The sequence below is a fragment of the Saccostrea echinata genome, unplaced genomic scaffold (assembly GCF_033153115.1).
Source record: "Saccostrea echinata isolate AGI-Se365-2 ecotype Australia unplaced genomic scaffold, CSIRO_AGI_Sech_v1 ptg000003l, whole genome shotgun sequence".
Taxonomy (NCBI): domain Eukaryota; kingdom Metazoa; phylum Mollusca; class Bivalvia; order Ostreida; family Ostreidae; genus Saccostrea; species Saccostrea echinata.
This window is the reverse complement of record NW_026889752.1, coordinates 10,454,406-10,480,308: the sequence shown is the minus strand read 5'-3', so window position 1 is coordinate 10,480,308 and position 25,903 is coordinate 10,454,406. Positions and strand designations below refer to the sequence as shown.

Sequence of the window (25,903 nt, the reverse complement as noted above, 5' to 3'; positions counted from 1 at the left end):
AACCAATTTCGAAATGAACACAATAATGAATAGTTATTCATATGCAGTTACCACTGTAAATTCATTATAAATATATACTCACACTTCAGCATTCTCTGCATACTGTTGTTTAATTTGTCTTTCAGTAGTATCATAACAAACCTTTAAAACCTGAAGAAAAACAAGAGGCCCATGGGCCACAACGCTCACCTGAGTCAATATGGCTCTGCTGTTCTTCATCAGCAGATTTCTTCTCCTATATTTCTCCTATATATTCATATATAAATTTTGATCGTATGTTCTAGGCATACCCTACCTCAAGGTGCCATGTTTTGAATGAAATTGAATATAAATCTTCTGAGGATGCTTCTATCTTCACATAACTAATCATGATTTTGCTGTTCTTTAAAACAAAATTTTAAATATGTGAACACCCTACCCTGGGGAGGGGGGGGGGGGGTGTCATGATTTGAACAAACTGGCATGTACACTACCTGAGAATGCTTCCATATCAATATGACTGATCATGGCTTTGTTGTTCTTGATATTGAAGATTTTTAAAGATATTTCCTGTAAATGTTCTTTTGTAAAACTTTGATCCCCCATTGTGGCCCCACCCTACTACTGGAGGATGCCTTGAACAAGCTTGAATCTACAATATTTGGGGATGATTCCAAATCAATATGACTAACTGTGGCTTAGTTGTTCTTAAAAAGAAGATTTTTAAAGAATTTTCCTATATATTCCTATGTAAATATTTGATCCCCCATTGTAGCCCAATCCTACCCCGGGGTCATGATTTGAACAAATTTGAATCTACACTACTTGAAGATGATTCCATATCATTATAACCATTTGTGGCTTTGTTGTTCTTGAGAAGAAGATTTTTAAAGATTTTCCCTATATATTCCAATGTAAAACTTTGATCCCCCATTGTGGCCCCACCCTACCCCTTAGGTAATGATTTGAACCAACTTGAATCTACACAACCTGAGGATGATTCCATATCAATATGACTAAATGTGACTCTGTTGTTCTTGAGAAGAAGATTTTTTTTCTATATATTCCTATGTAAAACTCTTATCCCTCATTGTGGCCCCACCCTACCCCCAGGGGTCATGATTTGAAAAAACTTGAATCTACACTACTTGAGGATGATTCCATATCAATATGACTAATTGTGGCTTTGTTGTTCTTGAGAAGAAGATTTTTAAAGAATTTTCCTATATATTCCTATGTAAAAATTTGATCCCCCATTGTAGCCCCACCCTACCCCCAGGGGTCATGATTTGAACAAATTTGAATCTACACTACTTAAGGATGATTCAATATCAATATGACTAATTGTAGCTTTGTTGTTCTTGAGAAGAAGATTTTTAAAAATGTTCCCTATATATTCCAATGTAAAACTTTGATCCCCCATTGTGGCCCCACCCTACCCCTGAGGTAATGATTTGAACAAACTTGAATCTACACAACCTGAGGATGATTCCATATCAATATGACTAAATGTGACTCTGTTGTTCTTGAGAAGAAGATTTTTTTTCTATATATTCCTATGTAAAACTTTGATCCCTCATTGTGGCCCGAACCTACCCCCAGGGGTCATGATTTGAAAAAACTTGAATCTACACTACCTGAGGATGATTCCATATCAATATGACTAATTGTGGCTTTGTTGTTCTTGAGAAGAAGATTTTTAAAGAATTTTCCTATATATTCCTATGTAAAAATTTGATCCCCCATTGTAGCCCCACCCTACCCCCAGGGGTCATGATTTGAACAAATTTGAATCTACACTACCTGAGGATGATTCAATATCAATATGACTAATTGTAGCTTTGTTGTTCTTGAGAAGAAGATTTTTAAAGATGTTCCCTATATATTCCTATGTAAAACTTTGATCCCCCATTGTGGCCCGAACCTACCCCTGGGGGGTTATGATCTGAACAAATTTGAATCTACACTACCTGAGGATGATTCCACATCAATATGACTAATTGTAGCTTTGTTGTTCTTGAGAAGAAGATTTTTAAAGATTTTCCCTATATATTCTTATGTAAAACTTTGATCCCCCATTGTGGCCCCATCCTACCCCCAGGGGTCATGATTTGAACAAACTTAAATCTACACTATGTAATGAAGGTTTCACATAAGTATAAACTTTTCTGACTCAATGGTTCTTGAGAAGAAGATTTTTAAAAGATGACACCAAATTTTCACCAATTCTTAATTATCTCCCCATGGAAGATTGCGTGGCCCTTCATTTGAACAAACTTGAACCCCCTTCACCCAAGGATGCTTTGGGCAAGTTTGGTTGAAATTGGCCGAGTGGTTCTGGAGAAGAAGTTGAAATTGTGAAAAGTTTATGCCAACGACAACGACGACAATGCCAACGACGACAGACAACGGACAAATTTTGATCAGAAAAGCTCACTTGAGCCTTTGGCTCAGGTGAGCTAAAAAACATGTGCTCAAATTTAATAATTATTGTAAAACATTTCATCTGTGATAATTACTACAATGTTCAAAGTATTACATAAATATTTCACATCTTGAACTGTGTCTTTGAAAACAAGTATAGTGATGTATTGCATGAGTAATACTAGTCCCCTACAACAAAGAGTAATATTAATCCCTTTGAAAATTAAAAAGGCTGTAATTTCATCAAAAATCATGAAGCTGAATGAAATGCAATTCATCAAGGTAGACTCACATACAGAACAATCAGCTCAATGTCTGCTAATGTTTAGAAAAAGTGCGGAAAACCAAGTGGGACAGACTGACAGACATACAGCTAGACAGACAGACGGAAAAACAAAGAGGAAACCTACCAGTACATTTCCCTTCCATTTTACTAGTAGGGGACTAACAAGCATTCTGACCTTAAGACTTTTTAAGTATCCGCTTTATGGGTGAAGTTTGAGCCAAACTTGCCAAAGGGAATGGGAAATATGCCTTGACAAGTAAACTGAACAGATATGGATCCAGACAGTTGAAGTGTTAGATCAACTGATCACTACAGGGTGCCTGCATAGCATGGTCCCTTACAAGGTAAATATTATACACTAACCTCATCTTTGTATGTTGATACTCTATGTGACTTAGTAAAAAAATAAATTGCTGCTAACGTCACTTCCACAGGAATTAGTTCTGAAGGCACCACATCTTTTAATTGGTCATAATCCAATGCTGCCACAAATGATCTCGGCAGCAAATAATCCATGGAAAAAAGTGGACACAGACAGCTTAATATGGCCTTGGCATTCCTAGTGACATAAAAAAATACAAGTATATTACAAAGAATAATTTCAAACAAATTTGTGCACTGTAAATGTATCTCAAACTGTTCATATACAAAAAATCTCATTGAACGATGCATCTTGAACAATGCCATCAAAGAATAATAATGAGCCTCAATGCCTACCTGGTCACCATGGCCCTGCTTTGCATTAGGATTAAAGATTTTTGGAAGATTTTTCCTCTTCATTCCCATGAAAAATGTTGACCCTATATTGTGAATCCTACCTAGCCTAACTCAATGGGTCATAACATCATCAAACTAAAATCCACACATCTACTATCTAAACAAGCATTTATTTAAGTTTTGTCTTTTCTGGTCATGAGGTTCTTGACAATACAATTTTAAATGCTTCAAATGAATGCCCTATTTCTTAAGTTATCTCCCCTTGAATGAGGGCAAGGTTCTTTATATGAAAAAATCTGCATCCCCTTCACCCAAAAATGCTTTGTTACAAGTTTGTATAAATTAGCTCTGAGGTTATATAGAAAAGGTTGAAAATATTACAATGAAGCGCATTGAAGTGGTAAAATTTTTCATTTGAATGGAACGTTTTGAGCTTTCTTTAGAACACTGATTGTCATATAATGACACACCCATTTCTTAAGAAAGGAAAAAAACGGTCAAATGGTTCATTCGATTACCTGTAGAACAGGTATTCCATAAATATAATAGCCAATCAAATTGACGATCTACATAACACTGAGTAAACACGTGTTCGACCGATACATGTGTTGTGGTAACTCAAATAAACATGATAAATTCATGATTATGTATATATTCGTTGCAATACCTGTTGTACAGAAGAGGGGAGTCTCTAATCTCTCTTTTAACTTTATAAAATCTCCATTTCAGTGTAAATGATGTTGCTATCACAGAAAGTGGGATGTCCTAAAAGCATTACGACGAATATTTCTTTCTCGTTTCTAAAGAAATGGGCGTGTCATTATGTACCAATTGACGCTCGATAAGAAACACACAAACTTTCCATTCAAACGAAAAATTTTAGCACTTCAATGCCCTTCATTGTAGTTTACAGACAGCACACTACAGATGACAGGACTGACAAATGTAAGACTCTTTTCCATCAAGGAAGCTCATTTGAGCCTCAGGTGAGCTAAAAAGCAGAGAAATGATATCATATAAAAAATACCATCTTTTCTTCTTCACAACATTAAAAGCTCCATCAATTCCATCTATCCCCCACCATTTAGGAACTTCTGCTGAGTGGTTCTTTGCAAGTTGAAGTCTTTCAAAGGGTTTATGTATCTTTTTGGTCACAAAATGATACAATGGTACACAACAAAGCCAGACTGGATTGTCTGCATCCTTGTATTTATCAACAAGCCTTTCAATTGATTGAATCAACATTCTGGAAAAGAAATTATTTTTATTTAAAAATTTATTTTCTTGCTCATTAAATTATTTTTCACGTTTTAGATTTTATTCATGTCTATGAAAAAGAAAATGGGAAAGAAAAATTACTAAATAAAAGCCAATTGAAAGCAAATAAGGGGTAGGAAAATATTTCGAATTTAAAACTTTACTGCAGTCTCTGCATTGATGCAAACCACAGCCAACAGGTACCATCCTCTCCCATTCTGGCTGTGGTTGAATAAGAAGAGAATATTTCATAGCTTATTAAAATTTTGACCAATGTGAGTAAAGCATAGTCGAAAAATTAACTTTGACGCAACCTTTCAATACTAAATCACATTTTACGAAACAATTATTGTTTATTGCTGAGTGTTGATGTCTGTTGATTTCCACTGCAATAGAAACAAATATTGTCATTGGCTGAACATGACGTCACAATATTGAGGCGTAAATATTCAAGATTGCGATACTTTTTGTGATCAAACAGTCACAGGTAGGAGAGAGCTTTGAGCGGACTCCAAACCTTGGCTTGAGACGACGACGTTGGTACTATAAAATCTAACTCTTTAGATGTCATAAGAAACTGGCATTTTCAAGATGATAAAGTTACCAGAAATTAAAAATGAAATTAATTATTTTATCCAAGGTAATAAATTATTCTAAAAATTCTCTTTTTAATAATATAAAAATATTTTAGCTATGATATGGCTTTATTCATTATTGGTTATTACGGCGAAATCCCCGTGTCCAACGTACGTTACATAAATTATTGTTCGCGCAACTACAAAATATAAAAAGATCCACTTCCAATCCTCTAAATTAAATAACATTTAGGAAATACAATAATATGTATGCATTCTTTGTGATATTGTTGAATTTTTAGCATCATTTTCTCAATTTCATGAGTTTGGGCTGAATCTACAGTGCGTAAGTAAAATGTCCAACAGGAAAAAATTGTTTCCTAAAGTTGACATTAGCCCGCATGGCGATGTGTATTAGAAATAAATGCCAAACAAAGATAAATTTTGATGAATAATCTTTAAGTACATATGTTTCTAAAATTAGTTATGTTGATACATGTTATATAACTGCTGATACGTTAATATTAGTAATGCTTTGTTAAGTGTAGCCATTTTGTTATGCACGTACGAGTCGCTGTACTATTACTTAATATGTTTCAGTTACATATCAAATATACATAAATAAATGTCATATATATACCAATCATTACTGTATCTTGAAAGAACATTTCATACTGTATTAGATAATAACATAATTTTTACGGTTATCATCTACATGAAATAAATGCAAGTATTAATATAGATGTAGCCATTTTGTCACAGGTAAGAAAAACGTCATTTTACACACTAAATATATACGAATGACGTCGGGAGCGTCAAATTGTATCGCCGTGCTCTTTTTTTCCCCAATTTTTTGCTGGTCCGGAGTATCAAGTAGGGTAGAAGGTCCTTCTCCAATTATTTTAGAATAATCTTTTGTTTTAAATATTCTGAAAATTTTCATTCAAAGGCCGATACCCCCTTTTTATTTTGTTGCAGCAATATCTAAACATATCATGTTATTGTTCTTCTCTCTGTCTCTCTCTTTGCTAAAATGAGAATGAGAGCTCCCCCCCTCCCCCCCCCCCCCCCCCCCCCGAAAAAGTAAAAGGGTTTCTGAATTTGGTGGTTAGCCTTTTTTTTTTTCAATTCAGTAAGGTTTTTAATAGCGAAATGCCCCCCCCCCCCCCCCCCCCCCCCCCCCCCCCCCCGATTTATAAAGAGAGCTTAACTACTTGGGCTGATAAAAAAAACAAGAAAAGTATAAGGCATTCAATTTTTTTTTTTTTTAGTTTAGCGACCTCCTATAATGCTAGAACCTATCTACCGATTCACAAAAACATATCAGTACAAAAGCCCAAAATTAAAACAAGAACTTATACTGGTCTTTCCCCTCTTAAGTCTTTTTCGGGAAACTGGCTCTTGAGTATAATTTCCCCTTCATCAGAAATCCCACACCAGATTCAATTTTCCAGGGAAATCCCTACTCTGTGTAACAGTTATAAAGTGCGATCCCCTTAAGAGCCAATTTACCCCTTTTGCTATGAAATATCATGCCAGTACTTACATGTATATATGAGGGGGAGGGGGCGACATATGGTTACAAAATGTCCTTTCTGTAATTTTTTCACAGGTGCTCTCGCAGTAGACAATCTTAATGAAACTTCACAAAAATTGTAATAAAAAAAAGTCTAGTTGTGTCAACATTTCATTTAAAAAAAATGAGGAATTTTATTTTTAATGGATTTTTTTCTCCAGTTATATTTCATAAAACTACATGTACATAATATTGATTAGGTGTCTCGCCAAGTTTCTGGGTTTTAAAAGCTATCCAGTATTACACCTCTGTGGTCGAGGGGTCAATCCTATCCTACGGCTTGCAAGAGCAGTGCTACTTGTATTTTTTTTAACTACTAAAATTTCATACTAAAGGATGTTTTCGTTACAACAAAAGATTTGACCTATAGGAGAGAACAATTTTCCTGAAAAAGTCACATTTAAAAATTAATGTTCTTTAGTTGTTTTCTATCGTATATTTGTCTAAATTTTTCAAATTTGCATTTTGAACCTAATTTTTTTTATTTGCAACTTTGAAATTAACCTCCAAAGTTGGTCAAGACAGTATTTTGTCCGTTAAAGCACTAATTTTTGCGTGAATTTTGGAATAGAAGTCCTTCAGGGCAGACCTACCCCTAAATTAAATTATGAAATTTTGATAGATTTTTATCTAAAGAATGATTTAAAACAAGATTTTTTAGGGGCACCCCTGCCTTAGGGTCGAAATTCATAAAAAAAAAACTACAAAAAATGCGAAAACCTATTTCAATCATACTGGATTACTAGTATATTTATGACGTATGTTTACGTAGTCAGTATAGCTCAGAGAAGCAGGCTGTAGACTCTCACCATGGACAATTTCAGCGTCCTGGTTCGAATCCATCTGTTGGCACACTTTTATTTTTTCAAATTTTTCACCTATATAAGCACGAATTTAATTTTTTATACAGGCTTTTTCATTTTACTTCTATTTTCTTCCTTAAATGTATGTTTGCTGTTGATATAAAAGACATTTATGGAAATGCCGATCATAAATTCTCTTTAACTAAACGCAATCAACCGGAACTATACCTCAGTGTAAGCACACTTTGTTCGAGGACACGAATCATTCACTTTGTGTTACTCGATACTGAAGGTGTCACGAAAAAAAATCATGCTGAGCAAAAATTACTGTGTTTGTCTTTCAAGAACATATCTGGGTAATAGTACTGTTGTGCCATTGGGAGAGATACTGCGCTATGCAGAGTAGATGAAGTTCATTCCTCGGGAAAATTGTGTGCATTGGCGACATGTTATGTCAAAAATGCAGGGGAAAGGTTTACAGATTAGAAAAGAATGTGGTAAGGTCAGTTAAGGTTTTATGTCTCGTTGCCATTACCCAGGCATCAAGTAAGGACCCTCTTATAAAGGATGTTTCTGTAAATATCGATGTAGGGTCATATGAAGACAGTTGACTAGAACTAAAACGATACATGAGAAACAAGAAACTACACGCATGTGGCCTAAAGTCAGCGACCGGAACGGATATCGATAAGCTTTTTCTAAAGACTGAAACCAATATTGGCCATATAAGTCAATGTACATATTTACCTAGAAGTGATCCTTTGAAAAATTCCTGAGCGAAAACACTCATATTTCTATTAAAAAATCAGTTGACTTTCATATAAACTTTAGCAATGTCGATATGATTTAAGGTATGTCACTCGTGAAATTTGTTATATCAAGGATTTTTTGAGAAGTATATTTTGGATAAGTACTCATATAGTATGACTCAAAATTGCAGAGAAAATGGGGAGTCAGTGTGCATCTAACTGAACTACGGTACAATTAAGTTGACCTTTTTGCACTTAAATTGTAACTCTTTGGTTAATCACTTTAACCGTTATCATATTTTATCAGATGTAACCATGACAATAAACATAATCTTATTTTACGTAAAATAGTTTGAATAATAATTATCATTGAACAAATCATGCAAATTAATGCGCGTACATTATTGTGTGACCTTTTTGCACTAAAAAAGTCTCATATTTGGGGTATTAAAAAACTAAATAGGCAATAAAATATTTTCTTGTATCAAACTTTTTACGACTTAAGTGCTGATTGATCAAAAGTATCGAGAAGTTTAAAATAATGAAAGAAAAAGTTGGGGTCAGTGATGTAAATTTTGAAATATTGGTCAAAATATGCGATTTTCTGGCAAAAAACTGTGTAAATTTTATCTCGATTTCCTTAATATATCTTCATTTCTTGGCAAAGTTTGTTGAGCGAAGGTGTAAATTTTGTTATAAAAATTTAAATTGAGACCTATATTTAATATTCCAGGCATATCATAACGGAAAAAATTCTCTGAGTAAAAGTATATGAGGCTAAAGTTCCAAGATATTAAATTTAATAAATGTGTAGATTTGCAGAATTTTCTGCTAAATATCCTTCCACCACAAGAAATAGTTCCTATAAATCTTGCTTCTTTATGAATTTTTGACCAGTTTTTTAATTGAATGTTGAACATTTTACATTGTTTAATTTAAATATGTTATAAAAATTGAATTGTAATAAATAGTTTTTAAGTAAGAGGTTCTGACTGAAATTTTCTAAAAGGCTGACGAGTGACATACCTTAAGCATTGAGAAAACAGGGGAAAACCTACTCTGAGAAAGAAAGAGGGGAAAATTAGCTCTAGTGTAAGATTCCTGAGTATAGATTCCGGGGTGGGGGGCTGGTTATGGGGGAAATCCTACTTTGTACAGCGGTTGTCATAAAAATTACATCATTCAAATGTTTTGATTTCATATTTCCATTTTTCTCGTAGAAAGACACATTTTCTCTATCGTAGAAAAATATATTCCTTCGCAAAATCAAGGTTGTAAATGCTAGGTACATTACCTGATTTAACATATTAGAAAAATGTAGAAAGAAAATGACAGAATTCAAAAGATTTCAATAAAAAAGGCAGGCGGGGGAGGTCGTGAAGGGGGTTCCGGACCCCCCCCCCCCCCTGGGATTTTCAGTTATAACTTCGAGAGTCATATTTTTTTAATTGGTTAGACCCCCCCCTCACAAAAATTCCTGGAACCGTGCATTAACCGATTTTCTGTGCTTTTCTCTGATCTTGGTTGTCAGAAACCAAGGCGCATGCGGGGCTTGATAGAAATAGAAAACTTGAAATGACCTAATGGGAAAAAATGAAGGAGAAACGGTTGAAAGAGAAAGCTACTTGATGTGTTTTCTCTTTGCAAGACAGAGAGTACAAAGTGAGAAAATGAAATAGAAAGAGGAATCAAGGATATGAATGGGGATATGTATGCCTGTGATAATTTCATAATAAAAATCTTACAATTTATTTATAAGATTATAAGATTTTTAGTGTACATCTTAATATTTTCAATGAAGATTCAAAAATTGAAAAGTTTGTGCTCTGTTATTTTATTTAGATTTAAAAAAATAAAATAAATAGAATTCACATTAAACAACTAAAATATGCAATTTACGTTTAAAACGTTGTAACAACGTTATGACTTTAATAACGTTATTTTGACGTAACGTCAATGTGTACCAACACCGTGTGCAACGTCGATACAGTCCCTGAAACATTCTATTTTCCCACTTGAACGGTGAGTGAACACAAAGCGAATGGTGAGTGAATGCTGCCCAAATGCAGAGCAAATGGTGTGTGAATGCTACATGCAATTTGGTGAATGGATATAGTGAACGGTGAGCAAACACAGAGTGGGAATGGAGCGCAAACGCGAATGCAGTGAACGAACGGTGAATGCAAGATGAAAGATCCCTCTATAATATGGAAAGTTAATAGGTATATTGCAGGAAGGAGGATGATTATGCATTTTATTTTTGTCGGGGGCAAGGAGAGAGGATTACAGAGATCTTAGTGGTGTATCTGTTAATCTTACATGGCTAAAGACCACCGGCAGTCGTTGCAGTAATTATACTATTTAGGAAAAAAAATATTAGAGAGACAAGAACCTGTGCTTAAAAATATTATGTCTCCATCGATATTAGATTAAAATTTATTAAAAAAACACATATACACAATGGTAATTTTAAAGTTTCATTACAGAGTTTAATTAATTTGACAATAGAATTCTATATGGAAGAAAAACCTGGGGGAGGGGGATAAAGGATAAAGAGATAAGTAATTAAATCCTTTAGCTCTCTTTACATGTACATAAAATAACAACAATAAACCCACCACCTTGAAAAATCCTTCTTTTCTGTCTGAACGGAAAATTTTATGTAATTTAAAAATAGTCACAGCACTTAATTATCCATGCAATGTACGTGTAGACATGTCCGAGTACATTACATGAAAACTCAAATATTTTAAAAATTATAAATTAAGGAGGAACAGGACCTTGAGCTGAAAAAAATCTAGTCAATGAATTTTTTTTCTTATTTTGTATATTTTTAATTTAGTATGTCCTTCATATCTTAAAGCAATTCTGTCATCACTTTTCTTGACTTGTTTAAGAGGTATTGCCATACAAATATCGCACGGTACAGTGTCTGTATCAAGTTTTAGTTCTTTGTGTTTACGGGTCCATTATTGAGTCTATAATGGGAATTTTTAAACACAAACAAAAAATATGTATAAGGACATGCAGCTCTTCAAATATTCAGAATATAAATAGCGTTAATAGAATTCTTATGGCATTTTTTTCATATTTCACAATGTATATGTCATTGAACTAAATAAATTACGCACTTTTGAAGACGGCTTCAACGACAAAAAACGCACTTGGGAAAAAATTCTGTCAATAAATATTTTAAAATTTACGATTGAACTGAGGTCCTTCTTCGTAGTAATTAATTGAAGCAGTATCTTAAGGTGAAGCTTACCTCATTATTACACAGGACACAGTTGAATAAGACATAAGCGTGGTAAAAACGCTTCACAGGAAAACAACTGTGACGTCACATGAAAACTTACACAAACGAAATTGAGTATTAATTCAGATAATCTCTGCTACCAAACATATAAATATTATTATTGTAATTCCTGCTTCAAAAAATTTATCACAATGCATTGACTATAATGTGTTTTAATGTTTTAAAACTGACCAGGTAATCAACGTGTACTTGATCTCACTGCACTGAGAGATCATATATTTTTCCTGTACAAATTAGGCTCCGCCCCCTTTTTGTAGCCTTAACTGTGCTGCGTCCCTAGAGTTAAGAAAAATGTCCAGAAAAAAAGGGGGTTGAATTAAGTTCCTAAGTAATGCACACACCCCAACTTTTGAACAATTTTCTGACAAAAAAAATTACCTCCAATACACGTGACTTTACAGTCTTGATATCGCAATTATTTAACTTAATGGAACTCTTTCGCTGTAAAGGTAGGAAACGTCTGTTAGCTGGGGGCAATGTGCTGTTGCATACAACATGAGATTGATCATTGCGGATTTAAATAAGACAGATAAGAAAGAAGTCCTAGTGAAATATTTTGTGGAACATTCGCTGAACCACGCTAATAAAACTTGAGAGAAGCTAGTTCTCACAAGTTACATTTTTAGGTCACCTGAGGCACTCAGGTGACCTATTGCTATCTGTTTTCGTCCGTCGTCGTTCGTCGTGCGTCGGTCGTAAACTTTTGAACATTTTCAGCTTCTTCTCTTGAACCACTGAACCATTTTCAACCAATTTTGGCATATAGCATCAATGGGTGAAGGGGTACAAAAATAATGAATTTCATGGTCCCTGCCCCCCTGGGGCCTGAGGGGTGGGGCTAAAACCATTAAAATTAGTGCTATCTTTAAAAATCTTCTTCTTTACTCCTGGACATCAAGCAGTCAAACTTTTGGCATGATTGTAATAAACATTGAGCCCTCTACCAAAATTGTGAAATTCATGGCCCCAGGGTCAGGGGTTCTGGTGCTAGGGCGGGGCTATATAGATCATATAGTGAAAGTGCATTATTTCTTTGAAAATCTTTTTCTCTACTCCTGGGTATTATTGAAACAAATTAAATACATAGTTATGATAAGCAAGAGTGACTCTACCAAAATTGTGAAATTCATAGCCCCAGGGTCAGGGGTTCTGGTGCTAGGGTGGGGCTATATAGATCATATAGTGAAAGTGCATTATTTCTTTGAAAATCTTCTTCTCTACTCCTGGGTATTATTGAAACAAATTAAATACATAGTTATGATAAGCAAGAGTGACTCTACCAAAATTGTGAAATTCATAGCCCCAGGGTCAGGGGTTCTGGTGCTAGGGTGGGGCTATATAGATCATATAGTGAAAGTGCATTATTTCTTTGAAAATCTTCTTCTCTACTCCTGGGTATTATTGAAACAAATTAAATACATAGTTATGATAAGCAAGAGTGACTCTACCAAAATTGTGAAATTCATAGCCCCAGGGTCAGGGGTTCTGGTGCTAGGGTGGGGCTATATAGATCATATAGTGAAAGTGCATTATTTCTTTGAAAATCTTCTTCTCTACTCCTGGGTATTATTTAAACAAATTAAATACATTGTTATGATACGCAAGGGTGCTTCTTCCAAAATTTTGGATTTCATAGCCCCAAGGTCAAGGGTTCTGGTGAAAAGGGGGGGGGGGGGCTCTATTGATTATATAGTGAAAAAGCAAAATTTCTTTGAAAATATTCTTTTCTGCTGCTGGTTAAAAAGTCAATAATTAATAAATAATCAGAGAAATTATTTATGGAGGCTGGGGGGTCCAAACAAAAATTTCTTTAAATTTGATCAAATTGGCAGAAATGCTTGATATAATCATCAGTTACATTTTAGTATAAAAGACAACATCACAATCAACCTTAATTTTCAAATTTATTGCATCTTAGTATACTGCACATTACGTCAACATGAAAACATAACAAAAACAATATGAAACACAAATATAAAGTGGAAAGTGAAGCTAAGTGTATAGTTATGATGAGCAAGAGTGCTTCTTCCAGAGTAGTGAATTGCATGACCCCTGGGTCAGATGTGCTGGTGTAAGGGTGGGGCTCTTGATAATATAGTGAAAATGCATTAATTCTATTGAATAATCCTGTCTACTCTTAGTGTTAAGCAGATAAACAAAGTGATTACTTATGATGAGCAAACTTCTGGTCCCAGGGTGAGAGGATCTGGTGTTTCTTGCTGGGGAGGGGGGGGGGGGGGGGGGGGGTCTATTGATAGTATAGTGAATCTGTAATAAAATGCATTATTTCTTTAAAAATCTTCTCTGCACCTGGGCATATCAGAGGCAAAAAGAGTAAAAGTTTTAATAAGGAAGAGTATTTTTACCAGATTTTTGAACATCTGGACCATTTGGTCAAGTGTTCTGGTCCTGGCCAGGGCTCTATTAATTTGTATTCTACTGAGAGGAGTTATTCCCCTTTGCCATTTACTTTTGATAATTAATCACTGTAAATAATGTACTTGAAAGGTTAATAGAATAAGAGAATTATGCAAGAATTTTTATTGTATAATACAAAAAGTACTTTCATAGTTTTAATGATCAGGTATACTTGTAAGTAATAGATAAATAAAAATGAGACAAAAATAACTTGTCTTTTTAAATGTTCATCAAAGACCAAGACAAGCCAATGTAAGAAATTTCAACAAGGAATTAAAATAGTACAGAAGCACTGATAGTTTGCTAATATACTGTATGGTGATAGTGATAAATGGGGAACAGATTAGAATCTAATTTATGAACTGTTAATGAATACTAGACTAATTATTTTGTTGATCCTGATCACCCTATTTTCTTGCTTTTGGGCAACAAAGCTTCACCTTTCAGTTCATTTTATACTCTATGGATCCTCTAAATTGTTGTATTATACTCAGGTGACCGTTAAGGCCCTTGGGCCTCTTGTTATTCATACTTTTCACTAAGCCGACTCTTCCAATTAAATTCAAGCATTTCTTTCTGATAATCATTACTTTTGGAAGCTGATTACAAACTCAAAACATTTCTAGTTAGACAACCAATTATTTGTAGTTCAAACCTTTGCAACACATTGTACTTTCGGCATACTGATTGTTCGAATCATTTGATTGTTACTAGCGAAAACAATGTTATGCCCCGGAAATCTCGCGAGATTGAGAGTTTTCTTGACTTCGCCGCAAAAGAGCTGCATTAAGTTAGATAACTGTAAGGTAATCACAATACTAAGTATCACAATATACTGCAAATACTGACAAAGTGGAAAAAAGAGGGGTCTTAATTATATCGAAAGGCGAACATCAATTGTTTCATTGTAGGAAAGAATTGTTTTTCTAACCATAGACTTTAGCTATATATGTAAAGTAAAAAATCTAATACCCTTTCAGCTCTACATAATTTAAATAAATATTTTTTAACCACACTATCATTGTACATTTAATCCGTAATACTACTAAAATGTATTTCAGTCTATAGTAATTGAAGAAAACAAACATCTTAAAAATGAATATTTTGGTAATTATGCTGCAGTTGATTAATCAATCAACTTGGATTACTAGTGATGGGACATCGGTTAATTTTCATAATCGATCATCGGTTGGAATCGGTTACTGCTTCTGGTGCGATTTTACCGATTATAATCAGATTTCATAGTTTTGTATACAAAAAGCAGACTATTACAATTATTTCATATTATTTCTTTAACATGAATATATAAAATATATATTATTTTCTTTGTTGTTTTACTTCTTTTACACTTTCTAGGCCTAAAAAATTATGTTTATTTGTTTCCTGCAACATTTCCATAAAATCAAGGTTCGGTAGGTCGGGATTTTTTTTTTCTTTTGCTTATGAATAATGGGTTCAAACATCCCGGAACTGAATTATTCAGGTGTTATATTTACAGTGGACACCCAACATGGCTGCTAAGCAGCAGAAAACGAACTTCAAAAAGTTGTGGGGGGAATTGATTACTCTTTATATTTAAGGTAAATGTTGACTAAGTTGCATATCTTATATCTTAAATAAAAGATACAATTAATATTTTTTGAGTAAAAAGAATCAGCCGATTGATCAAACCAAAGAGCAAACACCGATTTGGCAGAAAAAAAAATCCACCCGGGGGTAAATTGAATGGGTCGGTCAGGTTACAGAAAACAAACAATTTTTTTTAGGCCCTATATATGCACCTTTCGGTTCTTAATCACTTCTGCTTTGTGCTAGCTGGCTAGTATCAGATGCAGACGCCATTTTCTTTCATTAAGAAGAAATAAATTTTAAACCAGAAATGGATAATTCAGGAATGTATTGTATTAGAAGTATATATTTCCAATGATTGATTATGAAAAATTATAATGGATCATCGGAATCGGTGGCATTTTTTTCGTCGACAATCGATGTTTTCTGATTATCGGTACAACACTATGGATTACATATTGTATCATCTCTCTGTTAACGATTTTTCGTTTTTGACATAATAACTAAATTTTGCAGCGACTGAAGTACATATATCCATGGTTAACACTGAACGCAAAACTGTGAACGCTGAGCACACGGTGAGTGAATGGAAAAATGGGAAATTAGAATGTTTCAGGGACTGTATAAAGAATGGATAAATTGGGAAGGAAAAGTATCCCAACTAACAAAACAAGAAAATAGTGATATTGCTCTTACTTTTCATCAAAATTACTGATGACCTCTTTGTAATCTATGTCATTTTGAACCAGTGCTTCAAATAATGGGGAATATGCACCAGGTTTTATGTCCAGAGAAAAACGGTCAATGATGTACAGAATGGCCATTGCTGAAACTGGATCTTTCTCTCTTTCTTTCACAAACTCTTCAACTTTTGGCATCAGCATATCCCAGAAGGCCTACAAGCAAGTTGTTCAGAAAAATGTTAGGCTATTCTTACATATATTCTTATAAATTCCCTTTATCAAACAACTCATATATGAAATTCAATAATTAAAAGTCATAAAGATTAAGTCACTTTACCACAAAATTAAAGTCTATTTAGATATTATAAATCAATGGAAACTTTAAGAATCATTCTTAATTAGGTTTGTCAAATAACAGCTATAATTAAAATATGAGCACATACTCTAATCCTTTCTTACCATGCCAATATGTCTTTTAAATTTCATATAATCCTGTCTCCACATTTTAAAGCGTTCTCCATAGTTTAGCCAGAAACCTCTGTGAATCATTTCCACACAATCCACAGCCTCTTTGCATGTAAGACTGGGCAAGTTTTTCCCTAACATGAATCCTTTCCACTTTGGAAAAAAATACTTCAGTGCAAAAACCATGTCATGGTTTAAATCCTCTTCATACTTATCACTTTTGAAAGTGCCAATGAGAAACCTGTAGTACCTGCTTTCATCCGGAATTCCAACAACAATTCCATCGAACCGATTGTAAGATTCTGTGAATAGAAATAAAGTGCAATGCAAGGGAACAAGACATGCATTTCAGGAAAACAAGTTGTCATAAACTATTTTAGGACCATGAAATACCATGATCCTTGCTGTGCAAGATATGATTTTGATGTTATTTGACTTACCAAAATTACAAAGAGAGGCAAACATGACCCACTTTCAAGACACAACTTCTTTTTAAGATCCGTAAACTGATAAGGTTTGCTAATTTTTACTCTAAAACTGTTCAAGATACAGATCCTGAAATGTGCTACTACCCCATCCCTCTGAATGATCTAGGTCTCACTGAAGGCAAAATATGTTGTCAATGACTATCTAGAGCAATAAATTTCATAATGAGGTCAACACCACCAACTATTGGCTTGCAATTTCCCCCCCCCCCCCCCGCCCCCTTGAATGAGCAAACCACACCAACTACTTTTTGGTTTGCAACATATCTTCCCCCAGTAGATGCAACAAATTCCCAGGTTTGATGACCATAGGCCTCTCATTGCATAATGACCTTGATATCCCTCTTCAAAATGGGAACATAGACTGAAATGTTATACTTTTTCTAGCATTTAAATTTCTATTTCTCTTCAAGATGTTCTTTTGACTGATATTAATATATCTCACTGGAGCTCTTAAAAATCAGGAATTCCCTGAGTAGATGTACCTGTATTTGTAGGAATGACTAATTGCCTTGCAGCTCTGTAATTGTATCTGTGATCATAGACAAATTCAAAACACTCCCAGCTCTGGAGTCCATCTGGCAACACAGAGTAGTTATAATACAATGTCTGATGGGCTACTTTCCTTGGTACATGAATGGCAACTTCATAGTAGACATAGTTAGTTTCTGTGATGCTGAAAAATAAAACGATCTTCTCTTCATATGCAAGCTCATAATCATAATTATACCAACATTCATAAAACAAGATATCATTCAGAAGATGACCTCTCACAGGGTCCTGATTTCAGTAAGGGACATTAGAACGAAAGGGACTTGTAAAGACTGTGCTTTGAGTTTGACCTTGACCTTTACCCAACATCTTTAAAAACTCATGGGAGCACTTTTTGTGAAATATAAGGCAGATGGGACAAAGTTGAGAAAACAATATTTAATGATAAGGATTTCAAGAAGAGAAGGGGCCAAGGGGAGAGAAAATAAACTCCTGACAAGGATTTTTTCAGAGATCCTTGACCTTAACCTTTGATCAAGAACTTTGGTTCAAGGTCACTGCACATTCATTCCCCACACACAATGTATGGGTAAAGTTTGAATATGATTGAGCGAAAGGGAAAGATAAGATCTCCAGACACCAATTTTTCACAGAAGTGTTTTCATATCTTGACCTTTGATCTTACAAACTTATATCACACTATGTAATGAAACTTTCACATAATTTTCAATTTTCTGACCCACTAGTTTTTGAGAAGATTTTTGAAAGATGTCATTAAATTTTAACTAATTCTTAATTATCTCCCCTTGAAAGAGGGCATGACCTTCATTTGAACAAATCTGAATCCCCTTCATCAAAGGTTGCTTTATGGCAAGTTTGGTTGAAATTGGCCCAGCATTTCTGAAGAAGAAGATGAAAATGTGAAAAGCTTACAACAATGACACCAACAACAAAGGACAAATTTTGATTAGAAAAGCTCACTTGAGCCTTCCGCTAAGGTGAGCTAAATATCTCCCGACAAGTGATATCAGACAGACAGCTGGACAAACTGATCACTATAAGGCACCCTCAGAGTGGGTCACCAATACATATAATAAGATTAAACTGTAAGAATAATGCTCAAAATATATGCAAAACAAAAATAAATGTATACCTTATTTTCGCGAGAAAGCTAATTCATAATTGGTATTTAAAAATGAGACAAAATTTTGGCAAGCTGTGGTTATTGTTGTATATAATATTATCAATACAACAAGAGGCCCATGGGCCACAACACTCATCTGAGTCAATATGGCCCTGCTGTTCTTCGTCAGCAGATTTCTTCTATATATTTATATGTAAAAAGCTTTGATTGCCTGTTCTAGGCATACCCTACCCCCAGGTGCCATGTTTGGAATGAAATTAAACCTTAATTTTCTGAGGATGCTTCCATATCAATATGACTAATCATGGCTTTGTTGTTCTTGAGAAGAATATTTTTAAAGATATTTCCTATACATGTTCTTTGTAAAACTTTGATCCCCCATTATGGCCCCACCCTACTACTGGAGGATGCCTTGAACAAACTTGAATCTACAATACCTGGGGATGCTTCCATATCAATATGACTAATCATGGCTTTCCTGATATTGAAAAGATTTTTAAAGATTTTTCCGATATATTACTATGTAAAACTTTGATCCCCCATTGTGGCCCCACCCTACCCCCGGGTAGGGCTGTGTATTGAGCAAAAAAAATCGATATGATACGATACAATATTTTATAATGCGATATCCGATATATTGGATTCTTTAACAAGTCTATCAAAAAAGTCTTATAAATCATTTAATGCATGAATTTAAAACAAAAAATTATTGTTTTATAATCCATTTCAAAGTTCTTGTCTCACTGTCATTACAAATTACATTTCAAATTCAAACTTTTAATGACTGTGAAATCAACATGTTAAAATAAAGTTGTCTATGTATTTTGTAATATTTATCTAAGATGTGCTATCTGCTTACTGGTTATATCATTATTGATCTATTTTAATTCAAAACAGGGAAAATATAACCTTTGGTGATTGAAATTAATTCCCAACTTTTTCACAGAATTATCAGAAAATCTGCCTGTCCGATACGTATTGGAAGTTATTTTTTCGATACGATACATTCTTAAATATCGATACGTATAAGGGTCATGATTTGAACAAACTTGAATCTACACTATCTGAGGATGATCTATATCAATAAGACTAATCATGGCTTTCTTGTTCTCGAAAAGATTTTTAAAGATTTTTCCTATATATTCATGTGTAAAACTCTGATCCCCCATTGTTGCCCCATCCTACCCCCGGGGGTCATGATTTGCCCAAATTACAATCTACACTATGAAATGAAGGTTTCACATAAGTTTCAACTTTTCTGGCCCAATGGTTCTTGAGAAACTTTCACCAATTCTTAATTATCTCCCTCTTAAAAGAGGACAGGGCCCTTCAATTGAACAAACTTGAATCTCCTTCAACCAAGGATGCTTTGTGGCAAGTTTGGTTGAAATTGGCCCAGCGGTTCTGGAGAAGAAGTCGAAAATGTGAAAAGCTTACAGACAGACGACAGACACACGGACAGATGACAGACATACGGACAGACGGACTACAGACAAAATGTTATCAGAAAAGCTACTGGAGCTTTCAGCTCAGGGGAGCTAAAAATATGTGAGAATGAAATTTTTGCGAGCAGACAAACATGCATAATTATGTGAAAATAAAGTTCTTTTGAATAAAAAGTGATTTACAGTAGTTTGTAATTTTGACCTCTGATCACTTTTTTGAAAACAAAGCCATAAGACTCACTCCTTAGGGTGCATTCTGTAACGTAGTAAATCCCATTGGCCAGAAAATGTGTCTTGAAATGAGATGAAAACAGAATCTCCATTGGGATTTTTTACAAGGTCTTTTGACACCAAGACATGGAAATGCACTTCAACTGTGGCAGTCCTTGTTAAACTCCTTGTAACTGGTCTAAATGTAATAAATAAAAATGTATTTATTAAAAGTAATTACAATGAAAACATAATTCTGTCTGACATGTACTTCACTACATTAGGACTTAATGCAAAATGACAAAAAATGTATGCCAATAAAATTATGGGACCATATCTGGTCATAATTTAGTGATGAGTGAATCTCAACCTGGATGTAAAATTTGCAGCGACTGTGTTTGCCGATAATCAATTGATCTAATTGTTGATAAGTCTTGGAAAATTACCTTGTATATTAACGGAACAAAATAGTGAATTTTTAGATTTGTTCATTTACTGTAAAGGTGGATATAGATGTAAATGCAATTTGTTGAACTGCAGCTTAATCAAAGAAGTTAAAACTGATATTTTATCCCAAACTGTACTATAAAATAAAATTTAATGTGGTCCAGATGAGGATTATGGTTACTCGAGAAATGTACCAACTCCAAAATCTTTCTACAAATCTTCTTAAAACACTCCTCTACACATGTACTTCAGAATGCCTTTCCTTTACACAGTTGATGTTAACTCACCGATTTGATGCAGCTGCTGCTGCATAGCTGAGTTTTTGGTTTTCTTCTTTGAAAGATGAAGAATCTCCTTTGTCCTTAAATAATATTGAAAAAATAAGTGTCAAAATGATGGAAAATGTTTTTTAAAACAAAACAAATCTTTGACAAGTAAATAATATGAATAAATAAAAATCATTGAATAACATTTCATTACCTCATTTGATTTATTCTGCACATTTGTGTTATCATCTTTTCCCATAAAAACAACGGGAATTTCAACTCTCCCTGGTTGTGTAGTTACTGTTGTTTTCTGTTGTGAACTATTCCCTTCAAATGATGACTGTTTACCTCCTACAGATGGTTGCTGACCTCCAGATGACTGAGGCTGACCTCCAAATAGAAGCTGACCTCCAGATGGTGGCTGACCTCCAGATGACTGAGGCTGACCTGCAGATGGTGGCTGACCTCCAGATGGTCGCTGACCTCCAGACAGTGGCTGACCTACAGATGACTGAGGATGACCTCCAGATGGTGGCTGACCTCCAGAAGACTGAGGCTGACCTCCAAATAATGATGAAGTTTGACCTCCTCTTAATGAAAGTGTATCTCCAGTTGATAACAGATGACTTCTAGATGTTGATGGTGGAGTCCTTTCTTTGCTGTTTTGTCCATTATCATCTCCAGATTCTCTAGACCCCTTACTTTCTTTCAAAGTTTGTGACTTTAATTTCCTATTTTCTTCTGTTTTGTCATTTTTACCTTGTGGTTTTTGTACATCAGATAGTTTTGATTTTTCTATCTTTCCCTTCTCAAGTTTTTGAGATGAAGCAAATTCATTCTCACTTGCATTGTTGTCAGCTGATTTTGCTGGCAATTGCCCTTTCTTCTTTTGGTATTCTAACTTTTTCTTCTTCTTTCGTCCTTGATGTTTTTTCTTTTTGCTTGTTCCGCTTTTTCCTATACTCTCAGAATGTTCTTCTTCATCATTTCCATCATCATCTTCATCATCATCATCATCCTCTTCATCCTCTCCATTTTCATCATTCCCCTCCTCAACACTCTCTTCTTCATTTGGTTGTGAACCATCAGCTTTATTCCCATTCTTATCATCTCTGGCACCTTCCACTGACAAGTGTAATCTCTTGCTATCATCTGGGAATTCTCTTTCTGGAGATTTTCGTTTTCTCATCTCCAATAACTGAAAACGTTCAATCACATTTTGCTCATCAGTTTCTTTATTTTCCTCACTCTTTTTCCAGCTAGGCTCACACACTGAGTTCTCTGTAGAAAGAGATCCACTATCTTTTACTTCTTGTTCATTTTCTTGTTGCATTTCCATGACTTGATCTTTTTGTCTGTCACCTGTCTTGCCTTCTATATTTCCCTCTGTTTGGTCCATTTTCTTATCTCCTTTTTCATTGGGTTTTTCCACTTTTCCATCTCCAACATTTTCCTTTCCACCACCAACTCCCTTTCCATGATCTTCCTGGAAATTTTCAGCAGGTGGATTCATCTCCCATCCACCAGGTGGTTTTTCCACAATCTCCATAGAATCAAGCATGCCCTCACTCTCACCTCCCCCTCCTTCCGACTTTGAGATTTTATCCTGGGGTGAAGACTCTGCTTCCTGAGTAACAGATTTCTGAGAAGAAGACTTTGAGTCTTCACTAAATTTTGGAAAACCATTGCAGAAATCTGAACTGTTCTCCAAATTGGTAGCTTTTTCATAACTATCTGTTCTTCTTAATCCTCCATTACTTTGAGTTAAATCCACAAATTCAAAGTCCATGTCCTGGTCTGTTGGTTCTGGTTGATCGTTACTTGACTGTTGTCTTTCATGTCCCTGGGTTAAATCCTCTTCTACTCCTGCCACCACCTCCTTCTCTACTACTGGAGGGACTAAAAATAAAAACACATCTTGATTTATACTGAATGAGCATTAAATGAATGGGTACACTTTTACTTATCAAAATTTTCTTATCTGCGAAAAAACATTTGCACTGTACTCGTTAAAACAAAATTTCTACAATGTTAATCTTTGTGGCACTGTGTAAAACATGGACTGTAGGTAATGTCAGAAAGGAATTCACGTCTTTGAAATTATAACCAGCAAATGCTTAACTTTTTAAAATTAAACATACTGAATCTTATGATGTTGTTTCCCTGTATGGTCACAATTATATTAACAGAAATATTGCACCTTATTTCCTATCTAGCTTGTAACACGAGCTTTGATTGGTTACTAAGCCGGTGTTAATTTCCCTACACCCAGCTTGAGCAGGGAGTTAAAAAACATGACGTCACAATGCATAGTTTGCTTTCACAAAAAGCAAATAACATAATGTCATGATGCTTTGTTGCACATAGTAAATCTTATCTGTAGTTTGAAACACCATTGGTTGGACTTGGGTTTACAAAGAACTTATTTGGTTACATAGGAAATAACTGCGCTATCCAGGTCCAATCAAGGATGTACAGGGATTTACCCCAGGTTTAATTCCATACACCCTTCGGCCTCAGGGTGTATGGAATAAAACCCAGGGTAAAAACCAGCCCTTGACAAGATATCCCCTCCATAAAAATTTGTACACACACAAATTAGAAGAAAGATCTGTTTTCTTAAGTTAATTTACCCTTCCTTCTTCAACAAGCTCTTAGGTGAGATGGAAAAAGTCAATCATTGAAAACAAATTTTTCTTCAATCATTGCTTCATCCGGAGTATAATCTTTATTCATAAAATATAAAGCATCATTTCCTCTGAGATGACATTTTGTTAGACTGTGGGAAGGCTAATATGTGAACTGGAAAACTGAAATTTTTTTCTAGTTACAAAACCATGTATTTGTTGTACTTGTTGTATAAAGATTGTTCTGCAACAAGGAAATACTTGTGAATGCTAAGGCAATTTGCAACTGGCTTAGACACCAAAATTAAAATGATGTAGAAAGGGGAAGAAAGTCAATTACAAGTATGTATTTATATCTCTACCTACCAGTACATACTGTAAACCAATTATTTTTCACAGTATCTTTTATTTGCCATTCGAAGGTTTGAATTCCCTCCGTGATTATTACTTTTCATGACTTGGAAATTTTATACACATAAACAAAATTAAAAGTAATGGTTCAGGACGAGAATTATTCATAAGTAGAAGAAGATTACATAACTCATGGATATTTCTGGCACACAAATAATAAGCGGTTTTTAGTATACTAGTATTTTCAAACCTAAGCACGTAAGAATGGAATTCTGATGAATTTAAATTTTATTCTTACTTGTTGAAGCAGAGGCTCCAAAGCCTGGAGGATTTCCACATTCTGAGCAAAACTTGACATCTGGAGTTACTATGTTACCACATGGTAACCGTTCTCTGTTTTGTTCGATTCCCTGGCACATAAAAGCCCCTGGCAAGAAAACTTTAGGATTGACTTTCCAGCCACATTCTACGCAGAACTTCTGTGAGTTCTCAACTGGTGTTCCACAAATACTTGACACTCGCCTCCTATTCTGAATGGTATTAGGACAAGGAACGGTCTGTTTGTTTTCCGTCCCTTGGACTCCCACCTTTGTTCCACATTCTGGGCAAAATTTTGTACTGCCCGTCAGTGGGAATCCACATTCACACTGCATGATATTTTCCTATCTCATGAATCTAGGGAAAAAAAATTTCTTTTTTCAATACCCAATAAAGTGTAACAATTTAATTTTAATTCATTAATATATGCCCCAACTTAAGTATGAATTTAGTTTCTTTACTCTCATATGGTTGTGCATAAAAAAGAATATTTTAACCACAAGGATTATTTTCAATCTTTTTTTCTCTTTTAAATTTATTGCTATTTTTCTTGGTATCATGTTTCATTTAGTACAGGTATCAGATCTGGTGCATCACCTTCCCTCTTTCGAAGTCTTAAATATAGTGTAACAGGAAGAGAGATCTAGAAAATGTGATGCATCAGACCAGGACCCAATGAACTCCAGACTAGAAAAGTGCTCTACCTACTGTGCTCTATCAATGAATAAACCATATTCCTCCCTCCTTAAATGTTTTGTCTTCAAAGACACCTACCCAGGCTCTTCCCTGGCCGATTTTTTTTTACCTGTCCTGTCCATTTCAGAACATGGAACCTAGCACCAAATGTACCAGGAAAATAAATGGTAGATCAGACATAGGGACTTCAACCTGGGTCCCCTGGACTCTAGAAACATGTTCTATAAACTTTGCCTCAGGTGAACACACCTACCTGAATACCATATTTGGAACAGTGATTAGTACCTCACAATCATTATATATTGACAAAAAGATAAATAATTACTCATGAAAAATTGTAAAGTAGTGTAAAATATTTACATTCATTATACATGGATTTTTATTCACTCACACAGTTTATTTGCAACTGTGATGGTAGGCATGTTTGCTTGGTAGTGGCTATATAGCTCAGTTGGTCTGTTGGTTAAGTGCGCTTTTTCTAGACAAGAGTTCAAGTAAAATCCTGGTACGGGCCATCGCATAAATCTATTTTCTCTTTAAACATGCACAGTGATGTACATATAGATTTAGCTATTTCCATTTGTCCCATTTAATAATTAAAGAAT

General features: G+C 34.7%; 3 protein-coding genes across 3 annotated transcripts in view; all 3 read right to left on the bottom strand.

Moving 5' to 3' along the window:
- LOC133178566 (E3 ubiquitin-protein ligase RNF213-like) overlaps positions 1–21,742 on the bottom strand; it is a 92,771-nt gene extending 71,029 nt beyond the window's left edge. The window contains exons 1-9 of the mRNA XM_061313280.1: positions 21,521–21,742; positions 21,328–21,401; positions 20,625–20,792; positions 17,788–17,978; positions 16,812–17,119; positions 16,366–16,565; positions 4,434–4,652; positions 3,053–3,248; positions 83–150 (exon numbers count right to left, since the gene is read on the bottom strand). Coding sequence (XP_061169264.1) covers positions 83–150; positions 3,053–3,248; positions 4,434–4,652; positions 16,366–16,565; positions 16,812–17,119; positions 17,788–17,978; positions 20,625–20,792; positions 21,328–21,401; positions 21,521–21,565 — 1,469 coding nt within the window. The 5' untranslated portion in view covers positions 21,566–21,742. The remainder of the gene's footprint in view (positions 1–82; positions 151–3,052; positions 3,249–4,433; positions 4,653–16,365; positions 16,566–16,811; positions 17,120–17,787; positions 17,979–20,624; positions 20,793–21,327; positions 21,402–21,520) is intronic.
- LOC133178567 (anoctamin-1-like) overlaps positions 9,441–25,903 on the bottom strand; it is a 61,842-nt gene continuing 45,379 nt past the window's right edge. The window contains exon 28 of the mRNA XM_061313282.1: positions 9,441–9,451. The gene's annotated coding sequence lies outside the window, so the exon portion shown is untranslated. The remainder of the gene's footprint in view (positions 9,452–25,903) is intronic.
- LOC133178455 (myb-like protein X) lies at positions 22,102–24,937 on the bottom strand. The gene is made up of 3 exons (XM_061313152.1): positions 24,583–24,937; positions 22,209–23,205; positions 22,102–22,111 (listed from the first exon to the last, which is right to left on the bottom strand). The coding sequence occupies exons 1-3, from the start codon at positions 24,935–24,937 to the stop codon at positions 22,102–22,104; spliced, it is 1,362 nt and encodes a 453-aa protein (XP_061169136.1).